Raw genomic sequence first — 25,478 nt, 5'->3', positions numbered from 1 at the left:
TCTCTTAAAGGAGGCTGGTTTCTTGACACAGAGTTAGAAGGGATCCTAGACATCGCCTACTCCACCCCCCTGGCTCAGTTGCAGGAATTAGTCAACTACAGTACCCCTCTCTGCTTAAAGGAGCGCACGCCTTTAAAAAATGTTTAAAAATGGTTGGAAAAAACCATTTACAGGAGCAATTCTTGTGGGGCTGTGCATTTAAGAAAGGGGATGGAGCCCCCAAAAGCCCCACCATAGGTAAGGGCCTGCTCACAATTGTCTTGTGTAATGGTGATGAAATTAACTGGGCTTTGGAAATAATGGGTACAAGTGGGGGCTGGTGAAACACGGGTGGAATCCCATCTCCCCCCACTTTGTGAGTCCAGCTTAACCACCCACCTTGAAGCTCAGCAGCGGCAGTGTTTGAGAGCCATTTCGAGCCCAGAACTGCCCCCAGTGCCTGCCTTGCCAGGGCCTGAAGCAGCTCCTGGCATCTGCTGCCACCGTGGCAAGCCCTGAATGGTTCTCGGCATCCCACCTCCATGGCAGGGACCAGAGCAGTTCCTGGCATCTGCTGCTGCCACGGCAGGGCCCGGGACAGCTCCTGAATGGCCTTCTGCGGCTCCTGGGCTTCACCACCCAGGTAAGGAAAGCACAGAGAATGCTCCATTACTTTTGGGGGGATTGAAACCCTCCCTCAATGTATTTTTTTATTTTCAGAATTTTCTGCAGATCTGGGGAGTGCCCCAAGTGCGGAGAAAACCTCTCTTTAGCCTCCATGTGTCCCCAATCTGCAGATTTAGATATTCACAGATGGTGGCCAGGGGTGGCTAATTTGGTAGACTGAGATTTTGGAGGCAGAAGAAAGCGAGAGTCACAGGTTGAAAAGCTTGCTGTTAAATATAGTCTAGGGCAGCTGAAGGCCAAGTATGAGCTTGGGAGCTCCTGTTGACTTTCGTTAATTCTCAGGAGTGCAGGGGCCTGATACAGATTGGATCCATGATGTGTAAGGAGAGTGGGCTTAACTTTCCCATTCCACTCAGTTTTTCTCACTTGAAAGGACTGTCCAAGCACAGAATTCCCAATGCCTATTTGGTTTGGCCCTAAATGGCAAGAGATTACTAGTGTTTATTAATAGCATTTGTTATCAGTTTTCATACTTCATGATAATGAGAGCTATAGGGGTTCCCAAAATTATCAAATGTGCTTAGAAATACATGGAGAAGCCCCACTTGCTCATGTTTATGAGAATCCTTTGCTTTAACTATCTTCATGGAATGATTTAAAATACAGCCAGGTAAAATATACAAGGTTAACTCTCAGGTCACATGTTTTTAATGTTGCTCTAGGTCCCTTGCATTTACACCGTCCTTCGGCTTACCTTTTAATTAAATTATTAAATTTTATTGTTTGTTTTTATATTGTTAAGACAGAAATTTTCTAAATGAAAAAAAAATTGATGGAGCAAAGAGAAAAAAGGGGGGGTGTATACACCCAAGCTTCTGGAATGCCTTGTCTGTTGCATAGGACAGACACATGCTTTTTGTTGCTTCTGCGCTCAAGTAATTTGTGATGTGTTTTCCTAGAATCCCTCTGAATAGTGGATATGTTCAATCTAAGGCTATAATGTCCCACTGAGATGTATGACACACTTGATACATCTCTCAGAGTTAATGGCCTGTGCTGTCTGCAGAGCCAAAAAGATAATACCGTACCAATAATTCTCTTGTCACATTTACAATCTTTTATTCATGACAATGAGAGCAGAAGCTTATTTTGAAACAGAAGGTCAAATTTTTACTGAATTTTGTTTCTGGGAGCTGGTGCTCTAGAACTCTAGTTCAAGTGCTGATGTATTTAAGAGGTGGCATTAAATAGAACACAACACTACAGCATTAATGTTGTGCACCAATTCAAGATCAAATAAGTAATCTAAATGATTTTAGCCTTGGCTTGGTTAATAGGCATCAGTATCCTACATGAATCATGTTAGGAAACACTATGGCAAGAATGTAGGTGTTCATGTGAAAAATTTTAGTGTGTAGGGTTTAGTGTGCCCTTCTTTGTTTCTACTCCTTGGTAATCTCTGTTGGTAAAAGGATGATCTCTAGTGGCTTGTGTCTTGGTAACAGGAAAACAAGATTCTACCTTTTCATGTGGTTTTCTTCCTCACCATGGGATTATTCTGGCCTGTGAGTGTCGTCTACCTTTTGCACTGAAATAAATGGCAATCGTTTTAACAGAAGTGGATGGTATCCTATAGTAATGCATAGATTATGGTAACCAAACCTGTTTTAAACTTTTTGATTACAAGGATTTCCCACCACTACCACTGTGGGTTACAATCTGCTTTCTATTTTCCATTTTATAATAATTTCCTAGTTTTCTGTATTTTCTGTGATTCCACCTATTATTGGAAGAACGATGTTGCTTTATCTCTTGTATCAGTAAGGTGTAGTCACAGCTCTGGAGGTAGGAGGATTCTTGGATTCTTATCTGAAAAGCTAAGAGCTATGGCATATGGAGCACCGATAACTTAATGAAAGTTGGATAAATAAAGGAAAAGAAGCTTCATTGTATCAGGGGAAAAAGCCATTAGTGGAATTTTTGTATGCTGTTTTCTATTAGTTAAACTGCTTTGAAAATCTTAGTGGGCTTTTCCTTTGGTCTTCAAATAACAGGTTCTTTTCTTATATTGAACACATTTGTTTATCTTAAGGGCCTGAACAGTTTGGGTGCTTTTAATTTATCTCTCCTTTTGCATTTTTAAAATCTGTATATGAACACATGAATTTCCCCAGTGCTTCTCCCCCTAACCCTTTTCACATAATTCCTAGAAGCATTAATGTGATCATTCAGATAAAAATATTGAACATTCTTTCCTCATTTATTTTCAGGCCTTACAAGATGTCACTGCTTTCTTAAACATGCTGCTGCTTTCTAAAGTAGAGTTTGTGATTTTTGAAAAATTTTATTTCTTGATGAATCTGAAGCTGTTTATTGATTGGTCTCAATGAACTTGAAGCTGTTACTCAATTGGTGTTGGGCAGATTTTTGTTGACCATTACTGCCCAAAATTGATGAATGAGTTTCTTCCCTATTTTATAAAGGTTTTGCTTAGTGTTGACAGACCCGAGAGTTCTTCAGATTTTGATTTTTTTTTAGAAAAAGGAAACTGCTCCAAATTTTGTACTCCAACACTTTTTATGAATTTAAAGGTCTACCATGTCATGACATGAGAACTCAGACTTGGATACATTTGTGTTTTGATGCAGGCTTTTTTCACCAACGTCATTCAGATATACAAGGAAGAGAATTGTGGAAGTGTAACAGAGCAGCAACAGTGGAGAGTAGGTTAAGCTATACCCAGTGCTACTCTTTTTGGGCTTGTTTGTTTATTTACCGTATTTATACTCTGCCTTTCTCCCCGAGATTCAGAGTAAATAATCACATGTAAGTTGGTAAAATTCCATAGGAAGAGGCATCTAGTTAGCACAGCATAGTTTGATACAAACAATATGAGGAAACATCTAATGAGGAATAGGATTACTGAAATCTGAATGACTGTAGTATATTAGGCGTGATCCAGACTGTGGATATAATGAAGAAAAATGGTATGACATCAGTAGAAAATAATGAAGTGACAACATGGTAATAAGTGCAGAGAACTAATAACATGTCCTATACAGTGCTTGTTAGGTTTGCATGGGTAAGGGCCCAACTCTTCTGATTCCTTCTCCTCCAAGGAGGAGGCAGCTGGTTGGCCCATGACAGCAACATTCATTTCTTGCTCTCTTCACAAAACCTATAAGCTAGGTTTTGTTATGAGGGCCAGATCTGACATAAATAAGACCGTGTTGGACCGGGCCATGTGTGTCATAAAAGGTAATGCCAGGTAGCGGAGATATAAACTTTATAAAGGACACAAACACAAAGGGGTTTCCTCCCCTTAAAATAAAAACATGCTTAAAACATTAGCAATCTTGCAATATTTTGTTTATTTACCGGTATCTGATAACTGACACCTCTTGCTCTGAATTATTGCATCAAAATGTCTGTGCTGTTGCAATCTTGAGTATGCTGTTCAGGTGTGTATCTGTAAGCTGCAAACCTACGATGATGCAGCAGCAGCAGAACTGGAAGAAGCAGCAGAAGACAGCCAGTTCCACTGTGGGCCTGATAGAAGCCCTCCGGGGGCCTGACGCATGTTTAACACCCCTGCTATAAGCCTTCAAGGAAGATGCAGAAATTGGTCATACACCCGTCATTTCCGCTTCCACATTATGTGGAGGTCTTTCAGTTATTTGTAGAACTTTGTATCAAATAGGGCAGAATTCTGGACTACATCATTTTAGACTGCATGTAAAGTGATCACATTTATATGCTTTGCAGTTATATAAAAAGATCTCTGCATCAAAAACTAAGACAACAAAGAGAGGACAGATGCTAAAATCTTTCTCCCTGTTATGCTGGTTTTCTACCTGAAGGGAGATTTTTCATGTAGAGGAATATTTATAATGTGCCCCTCCGGCAATCTGAAATGGTACAATCTACTGCTGTTTTATTTTTGCTGCATAAGTATATCTGGCCACAATACTTCTAGAACAGCAAGAGTCTTAATTTTAATTTTATTACTCAGTTACATAACAAATATGCATAACCATGTATTAACAAAACATAAGGCAAGGGAAAAGCAAAAATATAACAAAAAGTAAGAAGAAAAATGAAATGTAATAAAAATATAATGTTCCAAGTATTAAATGGAGGATGAAGAATTGTTGGCAGGAAGTATAAACGGATTCTAAACAGCATAAAGAGCATCCATACTCACTTGATTTTTTGCTAATCTAATCAGCTATGCTGATGTTTCCATCAGGGCTCTGTTCCACATTTGCTCATACCACATACCAATTGTAATTTTTGTTATGGATATCCAGTGTTGAGATATGATGGATCTTGCTGTTTGTTTGGGTTTTTTTTTTTAATGTGCCAGAATTCTTCTGTAAATAAATTTAACAAAGCCGCTTTTGGATTAGGTGTTAAATTTGACATGGACAGAGGGGTAGTTGAGAAGCACCTGGCTGCATTGAATGAGTACAGGTCCCCCAGGCCAGATGGTATGCACCCAAGAGTGTTCAAAGAACTTTCTAGAGAGCTTGCAGAGCCTGTGTCCATCATCTTCCAGACCTCTTGGAGGATGGGAGACATGCCACAAGACTGGAGGAGGGCAGATGTTATCCCAATTTTCAAAAAAAGGGAGGAGGGATGACCTAGGAATCTCTGTCCCACGGAAGATAACTGGAGTAGATTTTAAAGGGATCTATCTGCGAGCATGTAAAGGACAACTTGGTGATCTGGGGAAGTCAGCACGGATTTGTCCTTAACAAGTCCTGCCAGACTAGCTTCATGTTGGTGCTGTTGATATTGTTTACCTGGATTTTAGTAAAGCTTTTGACAGGGTTTCCCATGATGTTCTGATGGGTAAACTAGAGGAGTGTGAACTGAACTGTAGGACAGTTAGGTGGATAGTGAACTGTTTGGAAAACTGCACTCAGAGAGTAGTCGTCAATGGCATTTCATCTGAATGGAGGGAGGTGTCCAGTGGGGTGCACAGGGCTCAGTTTTGGGCCCAGTACTTTTCAATATTTTTATAAATGATCTGGATGAAGGTGTGTAGGGGCTACTCATTAAATTTGCAGATGACACCAAATTGGGAGGAGCAGCGAACACACCAGAAGACAGAGATAGAATTTAGCAAGATCTGAACACACTGGAAAAGTGGGTGGGTGTGAACAAGATGCAGTTTAACAAGGATAAGTGTCGAGTTCTACATCTGGGTAACAAAAATGAGAAACATGCATACTGGATGGGGGATACAGTCCTGGGTAGCAGTGTGTATGAACAGAATCTTGGGGTATGGGTGGACTGTAAGTCAGTGTGATGCAGTGTGATGCAGCAAAAAAAAGGCTAATGCAATCTTGGGGTGTATCAACAGAGGCATAACATCCAAATTGCAAGATGTCATAGTCCTGCTGTACACTGCATTGGTCAGGCCGCACCTGGAGTATTATGTGCAGTTCTGGAGATCTCACTTCAAAAAGGATGTGGACAGAATGGAGCATGTGCAGAGTAGAGTGCCTAGGATGATCAGGGGCTGGAGACCAAGCCCTATGAGGAAAGGCTGAGGGACTTGGGACTGTTCAGTCTGGAGAAGAGGAGGTTGAGGGGGGACATGATTGTTCTGTTGAAGTATCTGAAGGGCTGAAAGGAGCGTAGGGAGCTGTTCCAGTTGGCAGCAGAGGATAGTACTCGGAATAATGGGTTTAAATTAAAGGCGGGAAGGTACCAGCTGGATATTAGGAAAAACTTTTTTACAGTAAGAGTTGTGCAGCAGTGGAATCAGATGCCTAGGGAGGTGGTGAGCTCTCCCTCACTGGTGGTCTTTAAGTGGCAGCTGGACAAGCACTATCAGGGATCCTCTAGGCTGATCCTGCATTGAACAGGGGGTTGGACTGGGTGGCCTGGATGGCCCCTTCCAACTCTGTGCTTCTGTGATTTCAAAATTCTGTTACTCTCATCATATATCAACTTCAAATATGTTTATTTATTTTTGGCAGTTCCACCACATATGGAAATATTTACTTATATTATGGCACCTCCAATATTGTGAAGATGTTTTATAGATATGCTTGTCTTACCAGTGTGTAAAGTACTACCTATAAGATAGCTTCAAGGAATTTTCTCTTCACCCAGTTGAAATTGGGAGGGGGCATTGTGCTTTCATGTAGTTGCTCAAGCTTCAACTTCAACTGATCTCAGTTCCCTTTCTCAACCATGTGCTCATATATATCTTTAATTAAATATGTATAAATACTTGAAAGTATCCCTTTTGTATGAATGAAACTAGACTGGATCAAAAAGTCAAAACCAGTTAAATGATGTTTAAATTGCTGCAGTGTTATAGGGTGTACAATGAAATGCCTAATTTGATGTCTTTGAATCCAGTTTATCTTTATATTTTGTGATTTCTTTGAATGGGTGCCTGAAAGAGACTTATAGAAAGAAAATGATTTACTGATCTGTACAAGCCATAGGATTCTCAGTTGAACCATTACTGAAACTTATCTGGATTGCAAAAAAGTGGGTGATCAGGAAGATATAAGTGAGGCTAATTTTCTTATCCAGAGTTTCTAATTAAGCAATGTATATCTAGTAAATGGACTTATAATTTCATTCACTCTCACCAAACTCTGAAGCAAAAATGGAATTATTTGCACTGATGCAGATCACAGTAAAGGTAGTTCTATTGAAATCTATGGCTCTTCTGTAGATTTTTGTAATAGAAAAATCATGTGCCTGCATTTCAAATGTGGAACTCTCACATTCCTAGTTGTTGTGATGATACAATATGCCAGGGGTCCTCAACCTTTTTATGCCTATGGGCACCTTTAGAATTCTGATAAAGGATGGTGAGCACAGTCACAAAATGGCTGCAAGAGGAGACAGAGTCAATCACAAAATGGCTGCCATAAAGTGCCAGGGATTGAGGTTGTAAACAACTCTAATAGTAATTCTTCAAGATTTCAGGCAGAAGCTCTGTTTAACAGGATACCTCTGAATATGCACTACCAATCAGAAACCCTGATGGGAAAAGTCCCACCTAGCCCTACCCTCTTTCTGAAAGCAGTTGGAGGGCTCCAGGAAAGTTTTCGGTGGGTGTCATGGCACCCACGGGCACCACATTGGGGACCCCCACAATATACCTTTATTGAGTCTTGATTGCTTCCCTGAATTAATACATTTCTTCAGTTGGTTTTGCCATTTCTTAAAAAGGACAGGTGGGATGAGAACTAGTAAACTGGGGAGGTGGGGTTAAATGTAGGCAAAATAGAAATATTTACTGCTGATATTCTGCCTAACCAAGAAATATCGTGTCCTCCATGATTTAAAATCTTTTATTATTTGTTTTATTAAAACATCTATATTAAAGTTGAGAAAGTTTTCTTGTATTGATTCCTGAGTAACTCACATAATGTATACATAATTTTAAATCTGCAGTAGTCTTCAACTCTTCATAATCTGACTGCATAACATTTAATACAAGCATTTCTGACTTACAATTTATACTCCAGCTGGGTACCTTACCATATTCTTTCAGTATCAATATATACTTTAATCTAGACCCTGAAGCCATGAACAGACAAGACCAACCTTTCTACAAACCTGAGAAAAGCCCAGGTTTGCAGAAAAACCTGAACTCTAAAAAACACACTTTGGAAAGTTAAAATGTCCCCTTATAGAAGCAGAGCCTGTAGCTTTAAGAGAGAAAAAATGTGTTCAGTGGTCATTGCTAAACAACCACACAGTATTCCAGCCTTGGTTTCTGTCAGTAAAAGGCAGGAGGAGGGGCCAGGCTCCACTTCCAGGGCCGCTTTGACCTTTGAGGGAAGATGCCTCGGGGCTTGGCCTGGTAGTAGCTACTAGCTGACTGGTGACATACAACTTCCATGACTCATCCGGGCTGTTTGCTACTGTTCAACACAAGCCACTGCACAAGAGCCAATGCAGTGTAGTGGTTAGTTTCAGACTAGGATCTGGGAGACCCAACTGAGTGTCAGCATGTAAAAATGGAATCGTATAGGACCATTGCCCTCCTCAAACAGCTATTTTGGCAACTGGAATAGGTGCTATGATACACCACTGTGTGCACAAAAAAATAAACTAGGTTGATAGCCAGTAGACAACTAGGAGATGCAGTAAACAGAATTTAAATGTTTACATTATAGTAGCTAACCCCCCCCCCAAAAAAAAAACAAACCCAGAAAAACCCAGTAACTATCGTGGCTTTAGAGTTTTGATGTATGTAAAGCATTTGACAAGTTGGAATTGGCCTTTTTACTTCATTTACTAAATAGGGTGAAATTGAGGGAAGAGTTAGTTACTTGATCATGAAATTTTGCTTTTAAACTTGTAGTCTTTTATGTATTTAATCCAATGATATTTTGTTTCTGCTTATAGCTTACAAAGCAAAATAAATATAAAATATACATATTAGATGGTGGAGCAAACCCTTTCAAATATAAACAAGTGACTGAATTTTAATTCATCATATCTTTTAGGTCAATTATCTGTCTAGGGTAACACAGTTGATAATCTGAAAGCTTTAGGAGAACAGAAGAAATATTGTGTAAAAATTACTGCTGTACTATATGAAACAGTGCATTGGTTTCACTATCTGAATTTGTTGTAAAATATTAAGATGCTACAGTTCTATATGTATTGGTTAGAGAAGTGAGAGAAAGTGGCAAGTGCACATGGCTAATGAATAAGCTTGAAAAAAATCTTCTCAAAGGATAAATTGAAGAACAAAAAACCCCACTATAAAGTATGAACCCATATTAAGCTAAACTGGTTTGGTTTAATCAAGCTGAACCAACTCTGATCTTTTGAAAAGCTTATTTTATTCTTTTCTTCCAGCTTGAGAACTTTGTGAAGTGAAATAACGGATATGATTCTAAGCTTATTAGTGTCAAACTTCAATTTTTTTTACTGTTTACATTTCCTCATATAACGTGGATGATAGTAAATAGACTATATCCATGAACAGTGGGTATAGCTTTGAGCACAACCAGCCCATTATGATAAAGCCTTCTTGGTTGCAAATTGGTCAGAATTAGAGCTTACTTTTCATAAACGTCAAACTTTTAAGAAATAGCAGACTTGACATAAGAGAACTGAGACAATAGGGGGATGGAAGTACATAGGATGAGAGGCAGCCAGATGGTCAAATACTTATTTTGTTTTCTGTATTTTAGAAAATATGAAGAGGATTTAGTATGTCATATGTTTTCCTGTTGACTGGGAGAAAAACAAAATTTAAATAAATCTTAAACATGCTCTATGGACTGTTTTAATGTGTTAATAGCTATTGTTAAGTGCAGATATTAAGCACCCTGCAGTATTTTGAGACATCCTTGCATTTCTCAAGATTTCATTGTGAGAAGCTGTCCTTACCATCAGAATAAGTTGTAGGCCAGCCTAAGAAACTGTGGCAAATGCATATGGGACTTGGGATGGGCACAAACTGGCTCATGAGCCAAAATTCAGCATGGACTTAGGCTGGTTCAGAGATCGGGAACTGATGTTTGGGGAAGGAGGGAGCAAAACTGAAGAGATAAATGGATCACAGCTATTTAAACCTAACAGCTCAGCGGATCCAGCAGTCAGCTGTTAGGTTTAAATGGCTGGCAGCCTTTTTAACCCTTCCTGGGCAATCCCTGCCCCCTTTCTCCTGGCCTCAGCGAGCCACAGCTTGGAGAAAGGTGAAAGGGAAGTCCCTTCCACGGTGGTCCCTGCCCACTTTCTCCCAGGCATGGCAAGCCATGGCCAGGAAAAAGGGGGAACCAAACTTGCCAGACCAGTTTGGTTTGGGCCAAGCCTGTTTGGGTCCGTTTGGTTTGGGGTTCAGTTCATGGGTCTGAACCTCCCTGAACTGAACCTCCCTTTTTAGGTTTGTGCCCATCCCTATATGGGACATCAGAAGAAACGGAAAGAAAAGAACACCACTAAAGATGTCTAAAGATGACAGCAGTTGAATTAATAATATGGATATGGCTAATATTCTTATGTTTCCTCCCTATAAATAGGTGACGAAGAAAGTCAAGTCCATGCAGATGTTCCATACTCCAGTGACATATGCCATGCAGGGTGACAGGGTAGGCATCTGTGTCACCCAGTTTGATCCAAAGCTATTGGAACGTGGTCTCATATGTACACCTGAATCTCTTCAGACAATTCATGCTGCTATAATCTCTTTAAGCAAAATCCCATATTTCCGAGGCACTCTTCAGACCAAAGCAAAGTTTCACATCACGGTTGGTCATGAAACTGTTATGGGAAGAGTAATGTTCTTCAGCCCGGCTCCAGATGACTTCAACAAAGAACCCCTGGAGAACGATTTTGATTTTAAAAAAGAATATCTTTATCAAGAGGAGTATCTTTCCAAAGACTCAAAACCGTCAGAGGAAAACAAGGAGAATGACCAAACTGGGGAAAGACAGCTCCCAAAACAACAGTGGGCCTTACTGGAGTTTGAAAAACCAGTTACTTGTCCTAAGTTGTGTCTTGTAATTGGTTCGAAGCTGGATACAGATATTCATGCAAACACATGCAGATTGGCATTTCATGGGATACTGCTGGAAGGGATGGAAGACAAAAATTATATAGAAACGTGTCTTCCAAAGCTGAAAGTTTACAAGCTGAAACATAAGGATGGACAAGTAGAACGGGTAAGTTCATCCCGTAAGGATGCTGAACTGTAAAAAAAAAAAAAAAAGCTTTAATAAGACAAAAGGAAGCTATGAGGGGAACCTAAGAGAAGGGGGATTTAAGCAGTTCAACCAACGTTGGACCAGCTGTGATATAGGAAGTACTTCCCTATACTGTAATCATGTGCTGTGGGCAGTGATTTTTGTATATGTGTATGGATGTTTAGTGAAAGTTTTCTTGTCCAGCACTCATGAGGAATGGGGTTGCTGGTTTCGTTGCTCTGTCTTACCCAGAGCAATCTGGATCAGTCAAATCCTGCTCTATTGGGAGCATCTCAGTGACAGTCTCCATGCCTAGCAGTACTGTTCCCCTGAGCCACAGAGCTGTCCTATGCAGCATGCATACAAGTGGGCCAGCTACCAAGGAGCCCTTGGGCAGAGCTGGCTCCCAAGAGCGCCAGGCAGCCTGACCCAGCAAAGGTCAGAGATATAAAGCTGGTTGGCAGGAGAGGTGGTAGTGGGGCATGCTTGCCTGAAGACAGAGGGGTATGGTGGCTGAAAGGGAGGAGCTTGTCACCTTGGCAATGCCATTTAACTGAGCATTCTGGTTGATCAGGTGTTGAATGACAAAACTTTTACTGTATATAAGATTTTATTTGTATATATTATATACAGAAATATAGGATACAGCCACAGTTATGCCAAACAGATTGGTGTTTCCCACTTCACTGGCATCTGTATCAAGTGTGATAAATCTAGATTGCTTTCTTCTGTCTCCTTTCTTGCTCAGTTCAGGATCAGTATAAAACCATGATTTATTTTAACTGTTTGTGAAACCAGGATTTAGTTTGCAGATGATTGTTCAAATCCTGGATTGCCTTGACAAATGCTGGCTTCATTGTCCTCACTCTTAACCCCACTTCCCCCGCAGAGCCTCACCTGGTTTCCCTGTCAGCATTGTGATAGACTTCATCACTGGGGAACAAGCCAGAATGAAGCCAGAGTATCTACATTCATGCATCATGCAAACCATAGACCATCTGTAGTTAATAAATCAACTTCAAACCATGTAACTCTAGGCAATGCAACTCCAGGCAACCAAATTATGCATGATGATGACAGTTCAGTCCCTTAAATATGAAACTGCCCCTCCACAGAGATGGAAATGATCTGCTGGGTGGATTGAGGGCTGCTGAGCCCTCTTGATACATAGAATCATAGAGTTGGAAGGGATCTTCAGGGTCATCTAGTCTAACCCCCTGCACAATGCAGGAAATTCACAAATACCTCCCCCTCCACACCCACAGTGACCACTGTTCCATGCCCAGAAGATGACAAAAAAACCCCTCCAGGATCCCTGGTCAAACTGGCCTGAAGAAAAATTGCTTCCTGACCCCAAAGTGGCAATCAGCATTTCCCTGGGCTTGTAAGAAAAAGCCACAAGAACTAAGCACTGAGGCGACCCTTCCTGCCCTCCCTCTCATGAACTGCCTACGTTCACACAATCAGCATTGCTGTCAGATGGCCATCTAGCCTCTGTTTGAAAACCTCCAAAGAAGAAGAACCCACCACCTCCCAAGGAAGCCTGTTCCACTGAGGAGCTGCTCTGTCAGGAAGTTCTTCCTAATGTTTAGCTGAAAACTCTTCTGATTTAATTTCAACCCGTTGGTTCTGGTCTGCCCTTCTGGGGCAATAGAAAACAACTCCATACCATCCTCTATATGACAGCCCTTCAAGTACTTGAAGATGGTTATCATATCACCTCTCAGTCGACTCCTCTCCAGTCTAAACATACCCAGCTTTTTCAACCTTTCCTCATAGGACTTGGTCTCCAGACCCCTCACCATCTTAGTTTCCCTCTTCTGGACACATTCCAGTTTGTCTGTATCTTTAAATTGTGGTGCCCCAAACTGAACACGATACTCTAGGTGAGGTTTAACCAGAGCAGAGTAAAGTGGTACCATTGCTTCGCGTGATCTGGACACTGTACTTCTGTTGATACAGCCCAAAATCGCATTTGCCTTTTTAGCTACTGTATGGTCTACGAAGACCCCCAGATTCTTTTCGCACATACTACTGCCAAGACAAGTCTTCCCTTTCCTATAATTATGCATTTGATTTTTCTTACCTAAATGCAGAACTTTACATTTATCCCCATTGAAATTCATTTTATTTGTTTTAGCCTGTTTTCCAGCCTGTCAAGATCATCCTGTATCCTGACTCTGTCTTCTACCATATTTCTTTCCCTCTCAATTTAGTATTATCTGCAGATTTAATAAGCATTTCCTCTATCCTTTCATCCAAATCCTTGATAAAGATGTTGAACAAAACAGGTCCCAGGACAGATCCTTGAGGCACTCCACTTGTCACCCCTCTCCAAGAAGATGAGGAACCATTAACAAGCAGTCTTTGGGTGCAATCTGTCAACCAGTTACAAATCCACCTAACAGTCATAGGATCCAAACCCCTTTTTCCCAATTTGTCAATAAGAATATTATGTGGAACCTTATCAAAAACCTTATTGAAATCAAGATAAACCATTCCCCTGATCCAGCAGGTTAGTCTGGCATGACTTGTTCTTGAGAAACCCATGCTGGTTCTTAGTAGTCACAGCCATCCTTTCTAAATGCTCGACTGTCTTTTTTTAAATTATTATTATTATTTATTAGATTTTTATCCTGCCCTCCCGCCGAAGCCCGCTCAGGGTGGCTTACAACATTAAAACCAGTAAAACGATACATCTAAAACAGTCTATAACAATAACAGTAAAATCACAATTTTACACACAGTACAACATAAGCATGGCGGCGAACCATAAAGTGCTATCATGATTGGTCTGGGGTATTAAATGCTGCAAGTAGTTGGGCGCACAGTTGAGATCAATCTGTCAACCTCCTCTAGGCCGAGAGGGCTGAAACAATCCAGAATGGGACCAGAAGACGTGCTAGGAGCCTTGAGTTTACATACTGTCTCAAATGTGACCGGAAGGTCACGACGGAGCGACAAGACTTTATCTGCAAAATGTCTCGCAAATGCCTCACAGCCAATGTCCAATTCCTTAACATTTTGTCTGCTCTGTGGTAGAGTAGTTAGTGACCGAATCGTTCTAAATAATTGTGCTGGGCGCGAGGTTGCAGATGCAATCTCAGCCGCGTAGAATTCCTTCTTTGCGACTTTGACTGCCATCTCATACGACTTCATAAACATTTGATAGGATGCTCTTGACGCTTCATCACGGGCTCGCCACCACTGTCTCTCTAGTCATCTAAGCCCTCGCTTCATCAGCCATAGCCCCGGGTTATACCAGGGCGACAGCCTAGATCGAGGACGCAAAGGACGTCTAGGTGCGATCTCCTCGATGGCTGTAGAGAGTCGGTCGTTCCAACTCCCCACTAGCTCATCTAACGAGTCACCGGGGGGCAGTGTATCCCGGAGAGCCATCTGAAACCATCTGAAACCACTCAGGGTCCAGGGTTGGGGTGACACGTTTACTCGGGTTCTCAGGGCGTAGTGGTCCGACCATGGAACTGCCGAAGCAGTAATCCGGTCCACTGTAATCCCCGCCGTGAAGATCAAATCGAGCGTGTGACCGGCTTGATGCGCAGGAACTGTTACACATTGGGAGAATCCCAGCACCGCCATGGATGAGGCCAGGTCCAATGATCGGGTGGAGGTCGCGTCATCAGCATGGACATTGAAGTCCCCCAAAACCAACAGCCTGGGGTGCTCCAGCGCCCAGCCCGACACGGCCTCCACCAGAGATGGCAGGCTGCTTGCCGGTGCGTTGGGCGGAGGGTACACTAGCCAGACAGCCAAACTCTCCCCAGCTTCCCACACAAAGCCAGTACACTCAATGCCCGAGATCCTCGCGTCCGGGAGGGCCCTGAAGGAGTAAGCCTCCCGAACGAACAAAGCCACTCCCCCCCCGCCCCTTTGTCCGGGATTGGTGGAGGACTGAGAAACCTGGGGGAGCCATCTGGGAAAGCGCTACTGTCTCCCCATCTCGCACCCAGGTCTCGGTCATGCACGCCAGGTCCACGTCCTGATCCATGATGAAATTTTGGAGAACAGAGGTCTTATTATTTATGGACCTGGCATTACACAGCACCCATGTCGGAGAGGGGTTCTTCTCCACTGCCCCACTACCTGTCACCCATCTGGGAAAGCGCTACTGTCTCCCCATCTCGCACCCAGGTCTCGGTCATGCACGCCAGGTCCACGTCCTGATCCATGATGAAATTTTGGAGAACAGAGGTCTTATTATTTATGGACCTGGCATTACACAGCACCCATGTCGGAGAGGGGTTCTTCTCCACTGCCCCCACTACCTGTCACTACCTGCCCCACTACCTGTCACAGGCTGGAAGGGTTTGCTCTAAAACTTTCCCAGGTATAGATGTCAAGCTGACAGGTTGGTAGTTACCTGGATCCTCCTTTTTCCTCTCCTTGAAGATGGGGACAACATTTGCCTGCCTCCGATCTTCTGGCACTTTACCTGTTCTCCAAGAATTCTCAAAAATAATGGACAGAGGCTCAGAAATTACATCTGCAAGTTCTTTTAGTGCCCTTGGATTTATTTATTTATTTATTTATTATTTATTTATTTAGTAGTATTTTTACCCCGCCCTCCTCGCGAGCGGCTGAGGGCGGCTTACAAGGGCAACAATGCAGCTCATCTGGCCCCAGTTAAAGAAACTAGGTATTTATGTACTACCCCTATGCCGATCCCAGGCTGCAACTGTTCACCTAAGTTTCATTTATTGCTGCTTCAATAATATAGTTTGTATACTACATTTGTTTGTTGAGGCAGTTTTATATGCTTGCTTTAACATGTTTCCAGCAGTTTCCCATGTTCTGCATTTTCTAAACATTTCAGGTTCAAAATAGTATGAGCATAGATCACCATGTGTTATGGTTTCTGCAAACATTCAGTTTCTCTTTTTTTCAGTGCTTCTTGTCACTGAGGTATTACCAAGGTCTGTCAGAATTTCTTGTTGGGCCTATTACTGCTAATGTTCTGCTAATGTTGCTTGTGAGGTGCAAAATTGATGAAAATGCTCTTCCTTGGTTTTCTTTTCCCATTTAAATTCTGATACATAAGCGGCCACATGAACATTCTGGTTGGTGCGCGGTGTCAGCATTTGGCACTGAGCTGAGCTTCCTTGCAGAACCTGCTTTTACCACAATTAATGTTCCATCTGCTTTGAAGTCAGAACATAGGTTTGCTTGGTTGTGCTTGGCTGCTAATGGCATGCTAAATGTGATAATAACACAAGCAATGAGGGCACTCGATGAATAAAAAGGCACAATGCTTTCCCAGGTTAAAATCCACATTAAAATAGGAGCCCAAGAGATGTATTTATTTTTTGGCTGCTGTTCTGTTTGCAATTGAGCAATTTTGTAAAGCTTAGGAATGTGGAGATAATGGCATTCTTATTTGAAATACCATTCCTGTTTAAAACTATGGAAGATGAAAAGTTAGTGGCAGAAAAGTGAAGGTTATGGTAATTGACAAAATGTGGATCAACCTGGCTTTGGTTAATTAGTCACAAAATTTACCATTGAAGGCAGCCATAAGGAAAGAATTAATATTTTATTTTTTAAATAACAATAAAATTACTTGCTTTGGCTGACTAGACACAGTTTGGCAGTGCTTGTGGGTAGAAATTGCCTATAACCTTTTTTATGGATATTATTGGATTAAGCTGTACAATGAAGCAAAGTTTTCACTTGCACAGGGATGCTTGTTAATAATTTTTCTCAAGTTCTGTAGGAGTCATTTAGTGAGTATCTGCCTTGTTATTAATAAAAGTGCTTATAAGATTATTTACTTATAAGAAAATGAAGGAAACATAGAAGTAGGTTTATGTGATCAGATTTGAAAATAGAATCTGGACCACACTGGGATCATACATATAATTGAAAGGGCATTTTTTGGCTATCTACTACAACCCCATGTTTATTGCATGGAATCCAAACTTACAGCATCCCTGATAGATGTCTGTCCCACCTGGTTCCATTGTTGAACTGCTCTTACCATTAGGAAGTTTCTCCTAATCTTCTACTGATATCTGCCCTTCTGTAACTGACTCCCATTAGATCTAGACTTGCCTTTGGGAGATGCAGAGAATAAGTCTTTGCCATTTGCTTTGTGTTTTTCTATAGTTAAAGTTTTTGATCCATCAGTCCATGGGTGCAAGGACTGCAGATCTTTGTTTGCTCTCCTCTCCCCACAGCCCTGGGAAAGTTGATTCCCAGAGTCATGGGACATACATAGACTAACAGCCACAAAGGTCAGGAAGCTGGCCTGAGCTATGCTGAAGGAAGAGAAAAGAAAGGACAGCTTTCTCCCCTTCCACAATAATCTGTAACTTCAGCCTGCCAAGTCTGGCTGATAGTGTGCCACAAGCAGAGTGCAGGTGTACTACAGTGCCTAACAAATTATTGTAATTTGTTTTTCTCAGAGGTGTTGGAAAGATTATCTTTTAATGACTTTACTGTCTGAATTGTTCCCTGAATTGTTCTGGTGCATCTAAGTTGGAGCATCTTATTAATTTCTGCTCTGTCTTGCGGCTCCCTATGATCTAGGTCATTTACAGTACAGTCCTTTGCAGAGTTACTCTAATCTAACCCATCTGAAATCAGGATTACTCTGCAGATTCTTCCCCTAGTCAGTTACTGAACTACCCAATTTTTGGGATCCTCTGCAACCCTATAGCTCTGCTGAAAATTCATGTAAAAACCCATGGTTTCCTTAAACTAACTGTGGTTACTGTGATTGAACATAGACCACTCCCCTAACTATGATGTGTTAAGGTTTATCAAACCAAGTTCTAAAACCTTGGTTTGGAGTTGGTTTATTAAGTACAATTGTTTTAACTGTTGTTTCACATGCTATGCAAATGCGGACAGCCAGGCTTGTCCCCCAGCACTGTGGTCACCACAGTGGAGGTAGGGGTACCTCTTGGGTCTATGTTTTGGAAAGAACAAGACCAACATTTTTTTAAGCAAACCAGGGCTTGAGTGCCGATGATATGGTTCTTCTTTCTAGAATCCCTGTGAGGCTTAGAAGAGTTTGATTACCTTTAGCCTGTATTGTAATGAGAATCAACTTGAGATCAATTATCAATGAACTAAAATCATATCCTTTGGCAGTAGAGTAAAAAATAGTATTTGGAGCATCAATGACCACAGGGTGGAACAGGTGGGAAGCGTTAGGTATTTAGGGGTGATATTACTCTCGTCAAGGACTAGGAAAGCTCATCATGATTTTGTGGCTGATATTGGACAAAAAGCAGCTCAGGCCATTCAAAAAAATTTAACCCAAAAGGAAGGCAATACATTCCTGTGGCACTTAAGCTCTTTCAGGCTAAAACTATAACCCAGCTGTCATATGAAACAGTAATAGGCCCACCATCTTCCTCCTTTATCTCGCTAGAGAGAGTTCAATCAAAAAAATTAAGAGTGATGTTTAGATTGCCAGTTGTGTTTCTAACACAAACTTGCGCCTAGAATCTGGATTGATCAAAATAGAGGCTAGAGTAAATCTTGCCTCTATTATACTATGGCTCAAGTTAAACTATCTTCCCCAAGGATTAACACTGATGATCCTCTGGGACTGTTTTCGATCTCCCTGGTTAACGGCGGTCCACCACAAATGTTAGACTTGTCCACTCAGACCCTCCTGGTAATGGGACTGGACCAGGTGAAAGCACTGGTAAAACAAAGAGTGTTTGACATTGAGTGCCAGAATGTTATTAATAGTGCTCCAGGTTTTTTTGGCACTGGAGAATACTAGATATGTTGTAGTACCAGCTGCTTATTTATCATCATTCGAGATACCATCCCATCGCAGGACTTTCTCTCTAGCTTGATGGGGAGCACTCCCCTCTGCAGTGGTCGAGGGAGATATAGAAAGACCCCTACGCTTGAGAGGGTTTGCCCATGTGGAGCTGGTATGGTTGAATCTATTGAACATGTCTTGTTTCAGTGTTGTTTCTACCAGGAAATTCATGCAAAGTTCATATTTCCATTCCTTAGAAAGCCACTGGACTGCCTTGTTTCTGAGATCACTGGGAAGCTCCTTACAGACATGAATCCACAAATTACAGCTTCCTGAGCAAGGTTTTTTGTGGGTGCTGGCAAAATTCCCAAAGTTATCTTACGCAGTGGTTCTTAAATTTAACATAATGTTTAATTTGTGATATTTTTAATCAAATCTAAATTTTATTTTCTACTATATGGGTATTCTTCTATTTAACTTTATTACTCATGACTGTGTATATATGATTTATGCTGGTCTTTGACCGTATTGGGGAGCTGCAGTGGCTCAAGTGGTTAAGACGCTGAACTGCAGGCTGGAAGGTCAGTAGTTCAGCAGTTTGAGACCCGAGTGCCGCATGACGGAGTAAGCTCCCATCTCTGGCCCCAGCTCTTGCCAACCTAGCAGTTCGAAAGCAAGAAATTGCAAGTAGATAAATAGGTACTGCTTCAGTGGGAAGGTAACAGTGTTCCATGTGCTTTGGCGTTTAGTCATGCTGGCCACATGACCACGGAAATGTCTTCGGACAGCACTGGCTTTTCGGCTTTGAAACGGAGATGAGCACCGCAACACTAGAGTCAAATTCGACTGGCTTTCTAGCAAGGGAAACCTTTACCTTTACCTTGACCGTATTAATAAGTCTGAACCTGAGTGATTGTCTGCAAGCGAACTCCTGATTTCTCAAGCTAGGCATGGTTAGAATAAACCTATAAATCCAAACTCTGAAAGAAAAATAATGCTATGTTATTACTACACAAAATACTGATTGCGCACGTAGCTAGTTATAAGAATGATCTTATGCTTTTGTAAAATCTTCAAATCAGTTGCTTAGAAGCCAGAGGACAAAATTTGAGCTTCATTTGGATTCAAGAATTTTGACCAAAGCTCAGTTGGGGGAAAAAGAAAACTATGTAATGTAACTTTATTTTTGCTGTTTCATGAGAAATGATAACCCCTGAAGAAAGAACATTTGAATATTTGTTCATTTTGCTGGATCCCCCCCCCCCAAAAGCCCAACTGAACTAAAATCATGTCTTGTGAATCAAAGGGATCATGGGAAAAGAAGCAATAGGATTACAGACAGAAGTCACTAGTATATATTAGAGAACTCACGTTCTATGGAGAAGATAAGGATAAATGGATTTCTTCCAGTCCATGGGCTCATTGTGCCCCATGTTTTCTTCTGCCTACATTCCAGTTTAACTTGGAGGGTTTCTAAAATTATTTTCAGAAGTGACACATTTGCCACAGTTCTCAGTTCACATCTTTCTCCCCCTCCCTCAGGTAGGCACATGCACATTGATTGGATCTCAACTCAAAAAGGAATTTCTGATATGATCGTGTACATCAGTTATTTATTTTCATTTATAGTCCACCTTTCTTACTAGGACAAAGCAGATTACAATCAGTATTCCTGTTTGTACTCTGAATTAATCAATGAATGTGTATATTGGAGCCCATAAGTAACTTATAAGAATTACTGGAAAAATGGCAAGTTTTGCATATTCAGTGATTTGAAAAAATTCCAGACATTAAAACAGAAGAATGCCATATTGCTAATGCATCAGTGCTGCTACAGAAACATAGCCTGGAGATTCTCAGATTTGTTTTTCAAACGAACATTAACTGCAGTTTTTGGGGGTTTTTAAGTGAAAGAGCATGGGTCACAACTTAATACATCTCTGGCTTACTCAACTTTCTCTTAGCAATACGTCGTTGTGTTGAGATATAAAAAGACTGTTCATTAAACATCCCCTGAGATATAAATTGTGTGATCTTCAGTTGTTATAAAGCAACTGTAAAATCATGTTGGCCATGAATGTGTTAATCGAATTGAAGTGGTCCAAAAGGCTTTTTTGTGCTGCCTTCCTTCCTTCCTTCCTTCCTTCCATCCTTCCTTCCTTCCTTCCTTCCTTCCTTCCTTCCTTCCTTCCTTCCTTCCTCTGTCTATGCTTTGCCCCCCCCAAGAGTAAATTCCAATACTTGCTTCCAGAAAGTATGTGAGGCTAGATCTTATGTTAGAAGAGTATAATGAAGATGGAGGGAGCAGCCAGTGAAAGTGCCTGTCTAACTGTGCAGTCCTAAACAGAGATGCACCATTCTAAGCCCATTGACTTCAATGTACTTGGAAGGGTGTAAATTGGCTTAGGATGGCGCTATAAGTATTTATTTACTGTATGTATAGACTGCCTTTCTTGCTGAGATTCAAAGATGATTACCAGATTTGAATAAACAACGGGATAAAGGAGACAGTATAAAATATGATGTGAACAATGCAGTAACTGAATTACAAAAATCTGAAATCAGCACAATGCAAACAAGATACAAACAGCAAGCAGTTCAGTAAACTACAGCCTGAGATATAATACATGCAGTAAACTATAACCATATGAACTTGCCAACTCTGGAGTATTATCCCGAAGTTATTCACAGCCAGGATCATAGATAAAATGCCTTAAAATTTAAAATTCCTGCTTAAGAAAGGCTTAATGTCAAGTCTTGTATAAATTATACCCCAAAAAAGCAAATTTGCCTGTATTTACTCATTTTGCATAATTTTATTCTGTTGCTGCACCTCATGAGGGAAGGCATAGCTTCAGTACCTACTGCTGGCAATCCTGCTCAACCTGTCTTCTGAATTTTCAGATTCCATTAGGTTTTATTTATATAATTTAAAACTTATTTTGGTGGATTCAAGAGCAAAAACTTTTTCTCAAAGGAAGAAGAGGTTTTCAGCATGTTGAATTCTGCCCCATGTATCAAGCTCCATGGGTTCCTTGTGAAATGGCAGAATGCATGCCATTCTGCTAATGGTAGGTTCTATATAATAGTGATTAAGGTGATAGGGTGTGTACAAGGCACAATTCATTTAAGGTTTTATTGATGTGATAAATCTATCCCATATTGGTCATGATTTACAAAGACTTGACCAGCTGGGCATTAAAGGCATCTGTTTGAAAGGGCACAACTCTTTTAGGAGTCAGAGATGCTAGTCTATCTTACTTGGTGTGCCTGTTTACCTACACAACAAAACCGAACTCCTCCCCTGCCCAACTCCTTTTCTTATTCACAGATTAATGACTGCCCAATCACTGGCACTAACTATCTTTGCTGGGAACCGAAGATTGTCACTAAGAGGTGAAAGTTAGATTTTTTTTTAGTACAGTTATTAACTTGATTTTGCACAGACAGTAGGAAAGCTCTCTTACAGTAGGCTTCCCTGATTTGTAAGATTTTGATTGGTTTACATCACAAAGTGTGGGTGAGACCCTCCCCCACTTTTCTCCAAGTCTGTATAGTTACTTTGAAACATGTTTAGTTGCTCTTAAAGTAATAATCTCCCAATCTGTGTAGGCCATTTAAAACTTTTAATGGGGAAATTTTGTTTTCCTTGTTAAAATAGCAAGAAGGAAAGTTGTAGTGCACCAAGAAAGTATGTTTGAATGACTTTTGCCTGATACTTAGATTACAAGGTGTGAAAATTCATTACCCATTTACAGTGCTGTATATCTATAAATTGTATTGCAAATTTAGAACCTGTTCTGTTAAGGAGAATATTAAGGAGTGGTGTGATATTCTGCCAGCCATGTACAATTCTGCATCAGCTGAAGCTTTCCATGTTTTCAAAGACAGTCCCTACTACTGTAGATGTCCCATTGTAGTACTCAATCAGCTGAAGTTAATAACTGCAAATTACCCATTCCAAGTTTGTTGTTGGTTCAACAGCCTTATTTCTCACCCATTTCCTGCATTGGCTCAGCACTGTGTGGAATCCCCTTTAATATAAACCTGATTTATGCTGTGCAGATCTTTAATATTTAACTTATTTACAGATTTCTTCTTTTTAAAACCTTTATATTGTCTCCTTCTCATTTTCCTTCCCATCCACTTAGTTCGTTCTCCCATTGGCCCAAGAAAGTTGTGTGGTGGGGGAAGCATTGTGAGCAATGAGGTGTTTCAGAAGCTGACAAACTGACTGCTGTTTGCTTTATTCTAAAATTAGAATTGACTTTTAGAGTCTCCGAGGAGGAAGAGGTTCTGTTTAAGAACATTTTTCCCAATGAAATTAAACTGTGAGTTTGTGCTGGATGTCATCACACAAAAAGTAGCTACAGTACTGCAAACATAATACTGCAATGCAAATAATATTTAAATCAAAGGATTTTAAAACTGTGTGCTCGGCATTAAAGTTTGTGTGTGTAAGGGAGAGGGAGAGGGACTGACTCTTCACCTGTGTTAATACAGTACTATTTCCCCCCCCTCCCCGCAAACAGTAAAGGCAAGGGGGAGGGGATTTTTCATCAAAATCAGTGCTATTGTGTCCTCTGATGTAAGCCATAAAACAAGAGCAACAGAAACTGTCCATTTGAACTTGAAATCCCTTTCTAAGCTGCTGATCCAGCCTAAGCAAGAGAGGGGGAACTTACTAGTTAGAAACATTTGTGGCCCCCCTCCCATTTTCATTTCCCTTTTTTTAAACTCCGTAAGTGAGTTTGATGCTGCACCTCTGCCCATAAATTTAAAAAAAATATTATTGTAATGTAGGTCAGTGAACTGAAGCGCCACTGTACACCATGGAGGATTAAAGTCAGAAAGGCAACCCTCTTCCACTCCCACTAGGTCATATGACAATATAAACAAGAAATGCAAGGAGCCTTCAGCTTTTTCTTGACCTAATCCTTTGTTTATGCACCACTTAAACTGACTTTTGGGGTCGCCTCTGTCTGGCATTAAAGCCCTTAAGCTTTTTGAAGTTTCCCTGAAGTTAATAAAATTAGTCTGCCCTCACTGCGAGGCCCCTGTCTGCTGCCTCAGAAGACGAGTATGCATCCGCTGTTATCTTTGCAGCAGTAGGTTTTTTAAACTTCACATTTTATGGCCAGGAGAGGGGGAAGAGTGGAAGAGAGAACCCAAATCCAAAAAGGCTGTCCAGCTAGCAGGCATAGTTATTCCCATAGTAGATGTTCTGAGAAGGTAGAGGGGATTAAAGGCAAAATCAAGAGACTGAAGCTAAATTGCTGGTGCACTAGTAAGAGTTGACTTTCAGGGGTTTGAAAATTACAAGCTTTACTAAAACACTTGATCAGACAGAATTTTGCATCACATTTATTCAATTTTATATTATTTTGGTAGTAGGTGCAAGAACTGACTCTTTGGTCATTAATTTTGTAATCCAGTTTTATTGCATTGATCTGCTGTATGCATTATAGCATTGCATTGCCTTTAATTTTGTAATCTGTCCTGAGTGTTGGTGAGAAAGGTGAGTTATAAATGAAATCAATTAATCATTCTGTCTTTCTACCAGTAAGGATAAGCACAATGTGTTATGGTGGGTTTTTTTAAGATTCTGCTCTGTTGCTGTTGTTGAATTGTATTACTGTTTTTATTATTGTTGCCCGCTTGTCAAGGGGTGGCATGGAAAACACCAGATCCCCCCTCTTTCTTGGCACCCCACATTGTCATGCCTGGCATCTACCAGGTCCAGTGGGGCCACAGATGTACCCTTTAAAGATCCACACACTAGTCAGGAAATCAGTAGCATCTCGCCCCTCAGAGTCAACCAGTCACTGAACCAGCTCTTTGACAGCTAGCTATCAGCTGTCTGGAAGCTCTACCCTGGAAGCAAGCAAGGGGATCAGCCGAGGAGAGATTGCTCAGAAGTCGTTATTGGTCCCTCAAGGACTTGGCCGTGCTTTCAAAGAGCTTCTGGGTAGTTGAAGGTCACTGGGCATGTCTCAGACTTGGTTAGGTCTTAAAAAGACTTGAGGGTGGAGGCAAAGGAGGATAATTCAGCTCTGGCTCCCAGATCAAATGGGAGTAGAGCTAGGGGACAGCGGCTGGAATAGGGTGGTGCTCAGCTCTTGACCTTCTTTAGCTAAGGCCAAGGGAAGCATTTCAGCCAAATTGGACCCTGGTGCGTCATGACCACAGTCTTGGACCTGACAGTTGCTTAGAGGATCACGAGCCTCCAAGCAGCATATACATGGATGTAAATGGAAGGATTAAGGGTGTAATGCAGTTACTTTTCATGTTCTCCTTAGCCTTCCTCCTAGCCTCTTCCTCAGTAGCCCTCTTATGAACATAGAACTGAAGAGATATAGGGGATAATTGGCCTGGTCCTTAAATGATTCATTTTTACAAAGTTACCCACTAGTGACTTCATTGCAAAGCTTGATTTTGAAACACTCTTT

General features: G+C 41.1%; 1 protein-coding gene across 1 annotated transcript in view; it reads left to right on the top strand.

The window, feature by feature from the left end:
• Positions 1–25,478, top strand: part of EEFSEC (eukaryotic elongation factor, selenocysteine-tRNA-specific) — a 217,154-nt gene that overhangs the window by 106,695 nt on the left and 84,981 nt on the right. The window contains exon 5 of the mRNA XM_015426092.1: positions 10,626–11,267. Coding sequence (XP_015281578.1) covers positions 10,626–11,267 — 642 coding nt within the window. The remainder of the gene's footprint in view (positions 1–10,625; positions 11,268–25,478) is intronic.

The sequence above is a fragment of the Gekko japonicus genome, unplaced genomic scaffold (assembly GCF_001447785.1).
Source record: "Gekko japonicus isolate JY-2015 unplaced genomic scaffold, Gekko_japonicus_V1.1 scaffold69, whole genome shotgun sequence".
NCBI lineage: Eukaryota > Metazoa > Chordata > Lepidosauria > Squamata > Gekkonidae > Gekko > Gekko japonicus.
This window is presented reverse-complemented; position numbering and strand designations above follow the sequence as displayed.